At 39.4% G+C, this 14,323-nt stretch overlaps 1 protein-coding gene across 2 annotated transcripts in view; it reads right to left on the reverse strand.

Annotated features, from left to right (window-relative positions):
• Positions 1-658: 658 nt before the first annotated feature.
• The window catches only part of EFCAB3 (EF-hand calcium binding domain 3), a 40,272-nt gene continuing 26,607 nt past the window's right edge, over positions 659-14,323 (reverse strand). Inside the window, exons 7-10 of one of the 2 annotated variants that reach the window (XM_036837191.1) lie at positions 14,000-14,193; positions 13,467-13,651; positions 6,322-6,444; positions 659-2,673 (exon numbers count right to left, since the gene is read on the reverse strand). In XM_036837191.1, the coding sequence (XP_036693086.1) occupies positions 2,353-2,673; positions 6,322-6,444; positions 13,467-13,651; positions 14,000-14,193 (823 nt within the window). In that variant the 3' untranslated portion in view covers positions 659-2,352. The remainder of the gene's footprint in view (positions 2,674-6,321; positions 6,445-13,466; positions 13,652-13,999; positions 14,194-14,323) is intronic. The other variant, XM_036837190.1, reaches the window with a different exon arrangement.

The following is a 14,323-nucleotide window of genomic DNA, read 5'->3' on the forward strand; positions in this document are numbered from 1 at the left end:
TTTTTGGCTGCATTGGGTCTTCGTTGCTGCGTATGGGCTTTCTCTAGTTGTGGCGAGCAGGGGCTACTCTTCATTGCAGCGCGAGGGCTTCTCATCAGAGTGTCTTGTTGCGGAACACGGGCTCTAGGAGCGCGGGCTTCAGTAGTTGCAGCACACGGGCTCAGTAGTTGTGGCTCGTGGGCTCTAGAGTGCAGGCTCAGTAGTTGTGGCGCATGGGCTTAGTTGCTCCGCGGCATGTGGGATTCTTCCTGGACCAGGGCTCGAACCTGTGTCCCCTGCATTGGCAGGCAGATTCTTAACCACTGCGCCACCAGGGAAGCCCTGAAATATGCTTTTACAACATAATTTTAATGACCCTCGTATTGTTTTGTATAGCTGTATCATAATGTATTGGGCAATTAGGCTACTTTAAGTTTCTTACTATTAAAAATTCACCATGAGAAAAATCCTTATAACTAAATCATTTTGTACATTCATAATTCTTTCTTTTTTTTAAAACATCTTTATTGGAGTATAATTGCTTTACAATGGTGTGTTAGTTTCTGCTTTATAACAAAGTGAATCAGTTATACATATACATATGTCCTCATATCTCTTCCCTCTTGCATCTCCCTCCCTCCCACCCTCATGATTATTTCTTTAGGATTGATTTCTAGAAGTGGAAGTGCTGAGTGAATGGTTATAATTAGCTCCGTTACTAAGCTCTGGGAGGTCAGAGCATTTTGTCTGTTTGCTCACTGTTAGATATCCAGGTCTGAGAACAGGGTCCACCACACAGTTTGCAACTCAGGAAATAATTGGTGAATAAATGGCTAAGTACCTGTTGCTATACTGTATTCCATCAGAGAGAGGCCAAGTTATGCTGTCATCAACAGTGTGATAATTTAATAGAATGTATTACTGCACATTTAAAATACAGATCTGTCTCCAAGACAGATCTACTTAAAAATATTCTGTCCTGCTATCACATTGATCCAAGGAAATATTCCAGGAATTCTAATATTTTGGCATCCAAGTTAAATCTCTTAGGTTGCCTGTTATACTCACAGGCATACCAAAAAAAAAAAAACTCTTGTCAAACCATAAATTTTGTCATTTATTTAGAAAACGTAGTCACTTATCTATAATGTTATCTATTTTTGTCCCAATCATAACATTATAAAGACTGGCAAATATACTTCGTTTTGAATATTCAAGGTAACACAAAATTACTTCAAGGTTATTTCATTAAACAGTTTTGGGATCCTTCACTATCTTGTTTCTTCCTGGCATGTTATAATTTTACATTATAAGCCACTGTCTCCATCAATATGGAACATGTATTTTCCTTTTTCTAAAAGGAAAAAAAAAGTAATGGATGATATACACTTAAATATGATAAAATAATAAATTTTATATTATTTATATTTTTCCACAATAAAAAATTGCAACCCCTCAAACTTGTAATACAGTTATACATGATGTGCTCCTTTATTAAATGCATTAAAGAACAACAACAAGTATAATGGATGAGGCCACCTTTAAAAAAAATTTTTTTTTGGTAAATACCTAGGAGTGGGACGGCTGCTTTTCTTGTTTATAAAATTCCTATCTAGCTATCCTTCATTCTGGGAATTTTTCTCCAGGCATACGTAGCACTGATCAAAAAGAACACTACTTTTGTTTAGCAATGGCCAGAAGTCTGGTCTGGAACCTTTTTTTTGAGTGATAAAACTTGAAAAGAATATTCTTTCCAACCAAAATCCATCTTTAATCACAACTACTACAAAACTGTTACTCCCTGGACCTTAACAGTAAAGAGGGAGTGAAATCAGCTATTCTTCAGGGTAATCCAAGAGATCAGTCTGAAAGTGTGTGGCTAAGGAGGCTTAGGAAAACCCAAATCTAATCAAGGTTCCTTGGGGGATTGCGAAATTATTCCCTGAAACTGAAGGGTCATTGTTATCTGCTGCCTCTGGCTTCTTTCACAAACGATAAAAAAACTAATGCCACTTAAGTCACATAAACTCAGATGCTTATTGCTGAGAGGCCTGTTAGGAGCTCAGAAGGGCAGGCCTGTGCTGAGGTAAGTGCCAGCTGTGCTTTTCTCCTTCCTGCTGAGGCCCAGGCAGTTTTGAACCAGGTAGGGGCAGCGCAGTGCAGCTGGTTGCTAGGGAAATAACCGCAAGGCATCTATCTACTAGCAAGAATTAGGAAAGGGAAACCATACTATGACTTAAACTTTTTTACTGGTCAGAGTTCAAAAGATGTCAACATTTCCAGCTGCTAAGAATGTATTAGACAAAAGCAAGAATAATTTTGATATCTATGAAAAAGTAGTTTGCAATGAGCTGTTTAGAAAATGTAGAAATTTCATTGTCGAAACCCTTTGAAGCCTTTCCGTTTTCTTTTTCTTCCTGTGTCACACTCACGAATATCCGAAGAGGAAGAGAATGCAGAGTTGTGGAAGGAATTTCTATTCACATAGGCATCATATAACCTTAAGTCCTTTGGGGAAAGTAATTCTTGGCAGACATTCCAGGACCATGTATAAGTAGAAAAGGTGTCATAAAAGGACTCATTTTTACTGTCTATCCCAATCAAATCCCCTCGGATCTTCCGCCAGAGGTTTAGCATTTGTTTCCGGTGCTCAAGGGCAATTCCCAAGTTATAGGTATCTGTAGCTCTCTTTACCTGCAGTGAGAGAGCAGAAGTTTACAGTAGTTACCTTAAAATGTCTTTGGTTTGTGGACCACAATTCTAGATATCCCAAGAGTTATGTTCCCAGGTTACTTGAAAGTCACTGAATTTATATATTGGGTAGTGCCTCTTGAGGACATGTGAGTTAGGAGTTGATGGACAATGAAAATGTATTACTTGGGAATAATGAGATTTTAAGAAATTTTATAAGAATTTAAAAACACAGTAGACTAAAACAGGAGGAAATGTGGGATGGAGATAGGCTCTGGATATAATAGGAGTGCCAAGGATGGCACTCAGTCCAGCCGAGGGCAGGGAGGGAGAAGATGCTGAGCTGAGTAGGTCCTCAAGGATTTGATTAAATCGAGGGACTGGGTGGTGATGGGAAGGTGTTCCAGGGAGAGGGAACAGCATAAACAACGGCTCAAAGGCAATGCATCCTGGAGCTGGTAGGGGGAGTCCAGGCACTTTGGTATTGCTAAAGTGTCAAATTTGAGGAGAGGCAGGCCAGGTGTTGTTGCTGTAATCAGGCCCTGAGACTTGTTCTCAGTGAGGTTGGGGAGAGCCCTTTCATCAGTGAAAATCATGCTATAGTGAGACACTTATCTGTTGGAAGTGAGATAAATCCCTCAGTTGTATGGAGTGAAAAATATAGTTGAAAAACCCTGGCATCTCTGAGAGGGAAACATTCATTTCTCAAGCAGGACAGTGACAGGCTGGATCTTCTTTGGATTCATTCTTCACAGCCGCTGTGTGGGGAATGGGTGGTGCTCCGAGGAAGGGATAACCGTTGGAGGTTGTTGGCCAGGTAAAGCCTAATGAGGATGTCAGTTGAGGCAGTAGTAACAGGATGGAATAAAGGGGACAGATGTGAAAAATCTTTGGGAGAATGAGAGTAGCCAGATTTGGTGATTGGTGGACGTGAGGAGTGAGGAAAAAGTATAAATTAAGGATGGCTCCTGGCCTTCTAGTTTCAGTGCCTGGGTAGACGGTAGTATCAACAACTGAGATATGGAATCCTCAAGAAAGAGCCAGTTTGATATAGAAGATGATGAATTCGGTTTTGGACATGTCCAGTTTGATATGTGGTGAGACAGCAGGGTAGAGATGTTCATCAGGCAATCAGTGAGATGAGGAAGAAGTACTGGAAACAAGTCTAGGCTAGTGACAGTTAAGAGTTATCAGGTATATAGGTGGCAGCTGAAACAAGGAGGGTAGATTGAGATCGCTCAAAGAATACTCACCCTAGCTGTTCCTTTGCTTAATGCAGAGATCCCCAATGTTCTGTTGCGACTGGGTTATAGGGATGCCAAATTATTGGTCTTCTCAAGTTTCCTAGCCCTTGAGGCAGCTAGCACCTCAGGGCTGGAGCCCTTTGGCTATAAGCGACCTCCATTTACGCCAGTGTGAATTTATGCCATGATGAGACAGAGGTTGGGAGTCCACTCCTTTGCATTCTTGTGGCATGCTGTACTGACCTCCTGTAGTTCCATTTATCCCAATGTATTGTTACTGCTCCTTTCCTTCTCCGTGTCTCCCACCTTACTGCTAGCTCATTGAGGGTAGGAACTGTGTTTTTTATTCTGTGGTATCTCATAATCTCAGAACTTGTTAACACTGGATAAATATTTACTGAACAAATGAATGTATATAATAAGAAGAGCAGTAGGATGAGACTAGAAAACTAGGAACCATCAGGACTTAAGGAGGGACATCCCTGGTGGCCCAGTGGTTGACAATCCGCCTGCCAATGCAGGGGACACAGATTTGATCCGTGGTCCAGGAAGATCCCACATGCCGCAGAGCAACTAAGCCTGTGCGCCACAACTACTGAAGCCTGCGCGCCTAGAGCCCGTGCTCCGCAACAAGAGGAGCCACCACAATGAGAAGCCCATGCACCGCAACAAAGAGCAGCCCCTGCTCACTGCGACTACAGAAAGCCTGCGTGCAGCAACAAAGACCCAACACAGCCAAAAAAAAAAAGACTTAAGGAACCTAAATGTCCATCGACAGACGAATGGATAAAGAAGATGTGGTTTATATATATACAATGGGATACTAATCAACCATGAAAAAGAATGAAATAATGCCATTTGCAGCAACATGGATGGACCTAGAGATTATCATACTGAGTGAAGTAAGTCAGACAGAGAAAGACAAATATCATATGATATCACTTATATGTGGAATCTAAAAAAAGATACAAATGAACTTATTTACAAAATAGGAATAGATTCACAGACATAGAAAACAAACTATGGTTACCAAAGTTTGAAAGAGGAAAGGGGGGAGGGATAAATTAGGAATTTGGGATTAACAGATACATGCTACTATATATAAAATAAACAACAAGGACCTACTTTACAGCACAGGGAAATGGAAAAGAATCTGAAAAAGAATATATTTATATGTGTATGTATAACTGAATCACTTTGCTGTACACCTTTAACACTGTAAATCAACTATACTTCAACTATAGTTCAAAAAAAAAAAGACCTAAGGGATGAACCTTCAGGAAAGAGAAGAGAGAGGAAAGGACACAGAGCTGCAAGGAGAATTAAAGATGCAGTATTGTAAATGTTAAGGAAGTAGCAAGTGTCTAGGAGAGCCTGATCATTAGTGTCAAATGCAGAAGGGAGGTGGCATAAAATAAATACACCCCAGTCTGTCTCTAGAGGACAAAAGTTGCTAAGAAGTCAGGGCACAAAAGTAGACAGGTGGCACACAGTTGTGGTTAATCCACAGTTGTGGATTCTGAAGCCAAGCTACCCATGCTTATAATTCTGGCCCTATTACTTCCTAGCTGTGTGCCTTTGGGCAAGTCACTTAACCTCTCTGTGCATATGTGTAAAATGACAAGGAGTAACAGTGCCTACCTCAAAGATTTGTTGTGATAAGTAAATGAATTAGTACCTGTAGAGCACTTGTAGAGTACTTATAGAGCACAGTGCCTGACACCTAGGAAGCATACTTAAACTACTATTATTACAATTATTCTTTTTTTTTTTTTTAATAGTATATTAATTTGTGACCTATATTATTTTATTTATTTATTTTGGCTGTGTTGGGTCCTCGTTTCTGTGCGAGGGCCTTCTCAAGTTGCGGCAAGTGGGGTCCACTCCCCATCGCGGTGCGCGGGCCTCTCACTATCGTGGCCTCTCTTGTTGCAGAGCCCAGGCTCCAGACGCTCAGGCTCAGTAGTTGTGGCTCACGGGCCTAGCTGCTCCGCGGCATGTGGGATCTTCCCAGACCAGGGCTCGAACCCGTGTCCCCCGCATTAGCAGGCAGATTCCCAACCACTGCACCACCAGGGAAGCCCTACAATTATTCTTTTAGTTGCCATAATAAAGATGCATTCACTCATCACAATTCGCTGATTACACCACTCACTGTGACCGTTGGTTTACTACCTTAATTAGTTGCTATTTCTAGCATGAAACAAATGAATGTCCCAGAAATGATGCTGGGTATGACTCCATAGGTGATTAGCAGGATGAATTATAACAGTTAACATTTGAACGCATTTGATTATAGAGCAAGAAATATCATTACAATGGATGAAAATAAGAAATGATCTGGTCTTATTTTAAAGACATAGTTGTCAATGGTTTCTCTGAAGGTGTTCAACAAGTGAATACTCACGTGCTGTTTAATAGCAGCTGCATCAGCCACTGTCCAATTCTCCTTTCTCTTGAGTATTTGGTCAATGGCGAGGATGTCAGTTGGGTAGCCTGAGGTAGGGTCGATAGGCTTTGTATTTGCTGCCTTTATGAACATTTAAAAAGGAAGGTTAGTATTATATTTTAGTTGAATTATATAACAAAGACAAAAATACACGGAAGCATATTGTATTATGAAAGGGTGTGTATATGATTTACAAAGTTATTTCTACAGCACTTGTCAGTTGTTTTGGGGTACCTGGTATAGTGCCATGTGTAAATGGGCATCTAGCAAACTCTCTTTCTTAATAGTGAAGCTTACTCAAAAGAGGAGTATAGACCACAGGATGGTTTATGTTTGGGATGGATGTGGAGGGTAGAGAGGAGTCAACTCCATCCTCACCCAAACTTCCAAAGCACTAAAAATGAATGTGCCCTCCACAGAGCACAACCTATACTACTCCCAAACTTCTCACAGGGAACCAGCCATCTGTTTTTTCTCCTGTTCCTGGGCTACTGAACAATGTTGGTGGAAATCATGTAAATATGCAGATCACTTTCTTTGAAAATGCGTATGACCCAGTGTCATCCAGGCCCTCAGTACTGCTTGACATTATTTTTCTTCATTTGCTGTAAACTCTCTTACAGTCCTCATAGCGGCTGCTGGAAAACCAGACCTTCAAACTCCCTTAGCTGCGCTGCGATGGCTTGTGGGATCTTAGTTCCCCGACCAGGGGTGGAGCCCAGGCCCTCGGCAGTTGAAAGCGCAGCGTCCTAACTACTGGACCGCCAGGGAATTCCCCTAATATGAATTCTTTCAGCTCTTCTTTCCACCTCATGATTTCTCCATCCTTTAAACCATTTTTTTTTTCCTCCTTCCCTCTTATATCTGAGAGTTTTTCTTAATTTCCAAGGTCTCCTCCTGTACCTTATCCCTTCAATTTTCCTCTTTCCAGGGCTGGCTTCATGGATGTGTGATCTGTACAGTTACACAGGACCTTATACTTAGAAGGGCCCTAAGTTTGGTTTAATGTTTTTTGTTTTTTTCTGTTTTGTTTTGTTTTTTGGTTTAATGTTTTATCGTTGCTGTCTTTATTTTTTTAAAAAAATATTTATTTATTTATTTGGCTGCACTGGGTCTTAGTTGTGGCATGTGGGATCTTTATTTGCAGCATGCGGACTCTTAGTTGCGGCATGTGGGATCTAGTTCCCTGACCAGGGATTGAACCTGGGCCCCCTGCATTGGGAGCGTGGAGTCTTAAGACACTGGACCACCAGGGAAGTCCCTGTTGCTGTCTTTAAATTCTTAATTATTTCTGGACAAGGGGCACTGCATTTTCATTTTGCACTGGGCCTAGCAAGTTATGTAGCCAGTCTTGCCCTTCTCCTACATCTTCAAACATCTTCAGTTTCTCTTCTCTTTGAGCAGTGGTTTTCAGCTTTGGCTGCATGTTGGAACTTTAAAAAATACTGAGGCCTGGGCCCCGTTCCCAGAGATCTGATTTAACTGAACAGGGTTGTGGCCTGGGCACCAGGATTTTAAAAGCTCTCCCTGGTGGTTCTGTTTTGCAGCCAAGATTGAGAACCGGAGTTCTAAGTGTTCTTCCTTCTGGCTACAAATTGTGCTCATCTCTTACGTCCTGAAACAACTTTTTCTAGACTCTGATTCTACATCAAGCTATAGTTTCATGTTTCTGTTAAACTTAAATTTTTGTAAGAAGATTTGATCCCCCCAACCGCTCCTTTGCATTATCAGTTTCTGAAGATGCATAAAAATCTCCCACTGTACTTATGGATTTGCTTATTCATTTAGTATTTATTTTTACCATGTATAATGCCTTAAAAAGTCTAAAGCCAATCCTTATTATTCTGTTAATTATCACCTTATCTGTTAATTTGCTAGGTGTGTACAGATTCAGAATAGTTATATCTTCCTCATGATTTAAAATTTTTTTTCCAAAAAGAAAAGGGACTCCCCTGGTGGTCCAGTGGTTAAGAATCCGTGCTTCCACTGCAGGGGGCATGGGTTGGATCCCTGGTTGGGGAGATAAGATCCTGCATGCTGCATAGTGCAGCCAAAAAATAAATAAAATAAAAAAGTTGAAAAATAATAAAAATTTAAAAATACGTATTTTTATTTTATTAAAAAAATTTTTAAATTGAAGTATAGTTGACTTACAATATTATATTAGTTTCAAGTGTACAAACAGTAATTCAGTATTTTAATAGATTACACTCCATACAAAGTTATTATAAAATATTAACTATATTCCCTGTATTATACATTACATCCTTGTAAGTTATTTATTTTATATCTGGTAGGTTGTACCTCTTTTTTTTTTTTTTTTTTTTTATAGCTACTTTATTTATTTATTTATTTATTTTTGGCTGTGTTGGGTCTTTGGTTCGTGCGAGGGCTTTCTCTAGTTACGGCAAGTGGGGGCCACTCTTCATCGCGGTGCGCGGGCCTTTCACTATCGCGGCCCCTCCCGTTGCGGGGCACAGGCTCCAGACGCGCAGGCTCAGCAGTTGTGGCTCACGGGCCCAGCCGCTCCGCGGCATGTGGGATCTTCCCAGACCAGGGCTCGAACCCGTGTCCCCTGCATTAGCAGGCAGATTCTCAACCACTGCGCCACCAGGGAAGCCCAGGTTGTACCTCTTAATCCCCTTCACCTATTTTGCCCCTGTCCTCATCCTTCTCCCCTCTGGTAACCACTAGTTTGTTCTATGTGAATCTGTGTCTGTTTTATTTGTTTCTTTTATTGTTAAGATTCTCCTGATGATTTTTAAAAATCATTAAACAGCATCTTTATCTTTAGTTATATTTTCCTTAAATTTTCTTTTCCCCACACTAATGTATGGATAACAACTTATTTTGATTTGTATTTGCCTGATATATCTTCTTCTGTCCCTTTAAAGTTTCTGTGTAATAATTTAGGTGTGTCTCCCTTAAAGAATATATATCTTAAAATTAGTTTTTAAAAAATCAGAATCTTTTTTTTTTAACTTGAAAATGATCCTTTCTTCCTTCCTCCCTCCCTCCCTTCCTTCCTTCCCCTTTATTTTTTTAAACTGGTGTGTTTAATCTTTTACTGTGATTACTGATATATTTGGATTTTTCTGCCTATTTTGTTTTGCATTTTTTATTTTCTCATGTTCTCTCTTTTCTTATTTTTTTCTTCCTCTACTGTTTTGGCAATTATTCATTTTAGTTTTTAGTGATTGTCTTCACATTTTTAATACTTAAAATTAATGTAACAAATTATAGATTTAATCAATATCATAAGCCTCTCCCCAAATAATAAAAGGAATTTAGAAAGCTTTAATTCTGGGCACTGCCCTCCTCATCTTCCATGTTACCATGGTGTACTATTTTAGTTCTTATTGTCTAATACTCTTCAAACCAGTACTTCTTTCTTATTTCAGTTTTTCTAGAGGGTAAAACATGCACATGGTTCAAAATTCTGAAAGTATGGTGAGTATACACTGTGATCTCCCTGGCACTTTTCTCTCCCAACCCCCTCGTTTCCCTTTCTATAGGCAACCAATGTCATAATTTCTTGTGTTTCCTTCCAGACCATCTTACAAGAAAAAAATGTCCATATTTCATATTGACTTTTCTTCCTTTTACACAAATAGTTGTGTACTATTCATACTGCCTTGCATCTTGCTTTTTCCATTTGGAGATCTTTCACATCATTGCACAAAGAGTTTCTTAGTCATTAACATGGCTGCAGAACATTTCACTGTGTGTTTGGAGCCTAACTTAACTAGTCCCTATTAATGGTTATTTAGTCTCCCCCCCCACCCCCCACCAATCTTTTGCTAGCAGAAATGACCCTGTAATGAACTACCCTCTTATGGGTGGCATTTGGAATATGTGCAAGGATATCTGTGTATCTTAGGTGGTGTCCCAGGAGTGGAATTGCCAGGTCATGAAGGTGACGGAATATGCCACCCCCAAATACGCCACTTTGGCATAAGGATTATTTTGAGCTAAAGGCACTTGAAGAACACCAGGTGTAAGAAGGGTACACTGAGCTCTCCTTTTTTTTCCCTAAATACAGGAGATAAACCCCCCATATGGAAGATGTCCTCCCTGTACCAGGAGGAAAGTAACATTCATATCATTAGGGACAAGGAGTCAAGGCAAAGAGAAACCTGTACAAGCAAATTTTGTTTTTTATTCTTTTTTTTATGATTTTTTACATTCTTATTTATTTTTTGGCCACACTGTGCAGCTTGTGGGATGTGGGATATTAGTCCCCCAACCAGGGATTGAACCCAGACCCTCAGCAGTGAGAGCATGGAGTCCTAACCACTGGACTGCCAGGCAATTTTTTATGATCTTAGAAAAGTATTTTATTCTTATGCAGTTATTCTTAACATACCTTATTAAACTAACCTTTATCTTCCTATTCACTTCTTCACCCACTTAACTACCCTAGCCCAAGCCTCTTTGTCTGGACACTTTTTCACAATTTACTACTCTGTCCATTTCAGTACATAAGTGTTCAATTCTAATTGCTTCTTTGGGTCTTCATTCCCCCAGGTACATGTAAAATTTAGTAAAATGTGTTTGCTTTTCTCCATTTTAACTGTCTTATGTCAATTTAATTCTCAGGCCCTGCCAAAAACCTTAAGAGAGTAGAGGAGAAACTGTACCTCCCCTATAGTCAAAAGGAACGAGGTCTGTCATTTTGGTAAATATTACCAAATTTCCTCTGTAGAGGCTGAATCAATTTAAACTCGTATCTACAATTTAGGAGTGCCCCATATGTTTTTCAGCTTTTTGGTCTTGGGCAATCTAATATGGAAAGACAATATCTCAGGGTAGGTTTAATTTGGATCTTTTATGAAGAGTGAGATTGAATATCTTTTCATGTTTCTGAAAACTGTTCATATCCTTTGCTCATTTTTATATAGGTTAGTTTTTTCTAATCAATTTGAAGCTCTTTGATGTATTAGAGAAGTTAGCTCTTTGTGTTATGTGTTGCAAATGTGACTTTTTTGGCCACGTAGGGATTTTTGATCTTGAAGTACTTGAATTAATATCTTTTAAAAATTACTTTTGTGTCATTGTTAGGAAGGCCTTCCCAGAGTTTCAGTATTTTAAAGATTTCTTTTATTCTCTTCCTCTTTCCATTTTTTCCTTTTACCTATATATCTTTGATCCATTTGCAATTTGTGGAAGGTGTAAGTTATGCATCTCAATTTTTTTTCTCAGATGGCTACCTAGTACACTGTTTATTGAACAATCTATCTTTTCCATGTTGTATTGAAATGTCACTTTTTTTTTTTTGATTTGATTTGTTTATTTATTTTTGGCTGCGTTGGGTCTTCGTTGCTGCGCACGGGCTTTCTCTAGTTGCAGTGAGCAGGGGCTACTCTTCATTGCGGTGCGTGGGCTTCTCATTGCGGTAGCTTCTCTTGTTGTGGAGCATGGGCTCTAGGCGCACGGGCTTCAGTAGTTGTGGCACGCAGGCTCAGTAGTTGTGGCTCGTGGGCTATAGAGCGCAGGCTCAGTAGTTGTGGCGCACGGGCTTAGTTGCTCCGTGGCATGTGGGATCTTCCCCAACCAGGGCACGAACCTGTGTCCCCTGCATTGGCAGGCAGATTCTTAACCACTGTGCTACCAGGGGAGTCCCAGAAATGTCACATTTTTTTAAAATTAAAATTCTCTGTATATTTTTATCTATTTTTGTATTTTGTATTTTGTTCTTTGGATCTATTAATTTGACAATCGCTCCACTATTTTAATTATTGAGACTTTTAAATATGCCTTAATATTTAGTAAAGTTACTCCCTGTGTTCATTAAGTTTTTCTTCCAGATTACTCTGACTGTTCTTATTTTTTGTGTATGAACCAGATTATTTAGTTATAAAAATCCTTTGGGTAAATTCAAAAAATCACATTAAAGTTATAGATCAAGCAAGAAAGAACAACATCTTTATGATGTCAAACATTTTAAATTGAGAACATGGTCTGCCTTTCTGTTTGTTCACATTTTCTTCTGGGTCCTTTAGGAGCATCTTAACCATTTCTTTACATAGATATTTTATATTTCCTAAGTAATCTCTAGGAGTTTTATCTCTTCTGTTACTATTTTAAATGAGGTCATTTTATCTTCTTATGTCTTCTAACTGGTTCTAACTGGTGGTTGTTTGTGTTGCGCCAGGGGACTCCTCCTTTCACTAAAAGGGCAGCCCTTTCAGATTCTGGTTTTGTAGAGGTTTCAGTCCTAGCTGCTCACCTACAGGGTCCATATCTCCTGACCCTGAACAGTCATCAAAACCCCAACCCCTTAGGGAGGGTGGGAGGGAGGGAGACGCAAGAGGGAAGAGATATGGGGACATATGTATATGTATAACTGATTCACTGTTATAAAGCAGAAACTAACACACCATTGTAAACCAGTTATACTCCAATAAAGATGTTAAAAAAAAAAAAGACAGGAAAAAAATTTTTTAAATAAATAAATAAATATTCATTCCCACTGGGGGAAAAAAAAAAAACAAAACCCCAGCCCCTAGCCATCAGGGCCTAGATCCATATGAAGGATCCAGATCCATGTGAAGCCCCATGAGGGCTTCACCTCTCACCTCTCCCTCAGCCACTCACAGGGTCATTTATGAACATACCATTCTAGCCTTAGGTTCTCTCTTCTTTCTGAAACAAAGGGGTCCCTTTCTTTTGAATGCATTTTTATATGTCGCTTTATTTCATTTGGTATTTTTATGTGGTCACATGAGTCTGTGTGATGGGTTGGGCATGGTGAGTGAGTAGACTGGTGGGGTAGTGTTCATGTTAGCTCAGTTACTTTCATTCTGAAACTTGAAAGTTCCATTTCTTGGTTTCTAATTGACATTTATTGTATATTAGGTTAGATGTTGTAATGGACTAGATTAGAATGATAATATTATGTATTTTCAGTAAGTTTAACTATTTGTTGAAATTAAATGAAATATTTATACCTGGGCTTTAAATTTAGGAACATGGCTATGGAATCTGGTTTGAAATATCATGACTGAAAATATATTTGTCATTAAAAAGCACATTACTAGTTCTGTTAAGTTAGAACTTAAAAACCTAAGTATTTAACTGATATGACATAATCTAAGTCTCACCTGTGTTTTCCAGTCTTTTTTATGGAAAAAATAGTTCTCAAAGAAATTCAGAGGCTCCTTTCTCCTTAGCATTTTTAATTTCTGTATGTCTTTGAATGGCTTTCCCATCACCACCCCATCCACATTAGGAACCAGTGGAAAGATGGGTATTTTTGAATATGGGCTATCTGAAGGAGGACTGCATCCTAAGAAGATAAAAACTGGTATCACAAATAATGTAAGAAGAAATTCACATAAAAGACATACATGTGGTACCTATTTTGCTCTTTGTCTATTCATCTCCTCAGGGGCCATGCCTCCCCTTCTTCACTCTCCTGCTCCTACCACCCACGCATCCACAGACTTTCAGCTTCATCAGGTGTCTGGGGATTCAGGTACATTTGCTTTCAAATGATATCTGTGTGACAGAGACCAGACACTCAGAATAGGCTGTGGCCCTACTCTTAAAGCACTTGGCATCTAGTATTTATTTCTGACCAGTAATATACAAATAAATCCTTTACAACAGTGGGGAGAGGACAAATGGCTCTTACTCTTGAGCTCTTCAAGAAATTTAAATACATCCTTTTCTTTCATTATTGCAATCCGGGCAGCATTAGCAAAGGCGGCTGTGCTTGAGCTTGGAGGTGTGCATATGTCTGGCTTAAATCTCCTTTTTCCATAACCCGTAGCATAAGGGCTCCACACCATTTCCGAGGTGGTTTCCTGGAATTTTCTTTGGAAATAGCTAAGAAAAAAAAAAGTAATTCACAGGTGGTTAAAAAGTGCTACAGTCCTACTGAAAAAAAGTGCCATAGTCCTATTGAAAAAAAGTGCCTGAGTGTTGGACAGAAAGAAAAAAAAGTCAAGTTGCAAGT

The sequence above is a fragment of the Balaenoptera musculus genome, chromosome 20, assembly GCF_009873245.2.
Source record: "Balaenoptera musculus isolate JJ_BM4_2016_0621 chromosome 20, mBalMus1.pri.v3, whole genome shotgun sequence".
NCBI classification, from domain to species: Eukaryota; Metazoa; Chordata; class Mammalia; order Artiodactyla; family Balaenopteridae; genus Balaenoptera; species Balaenoptera musculus.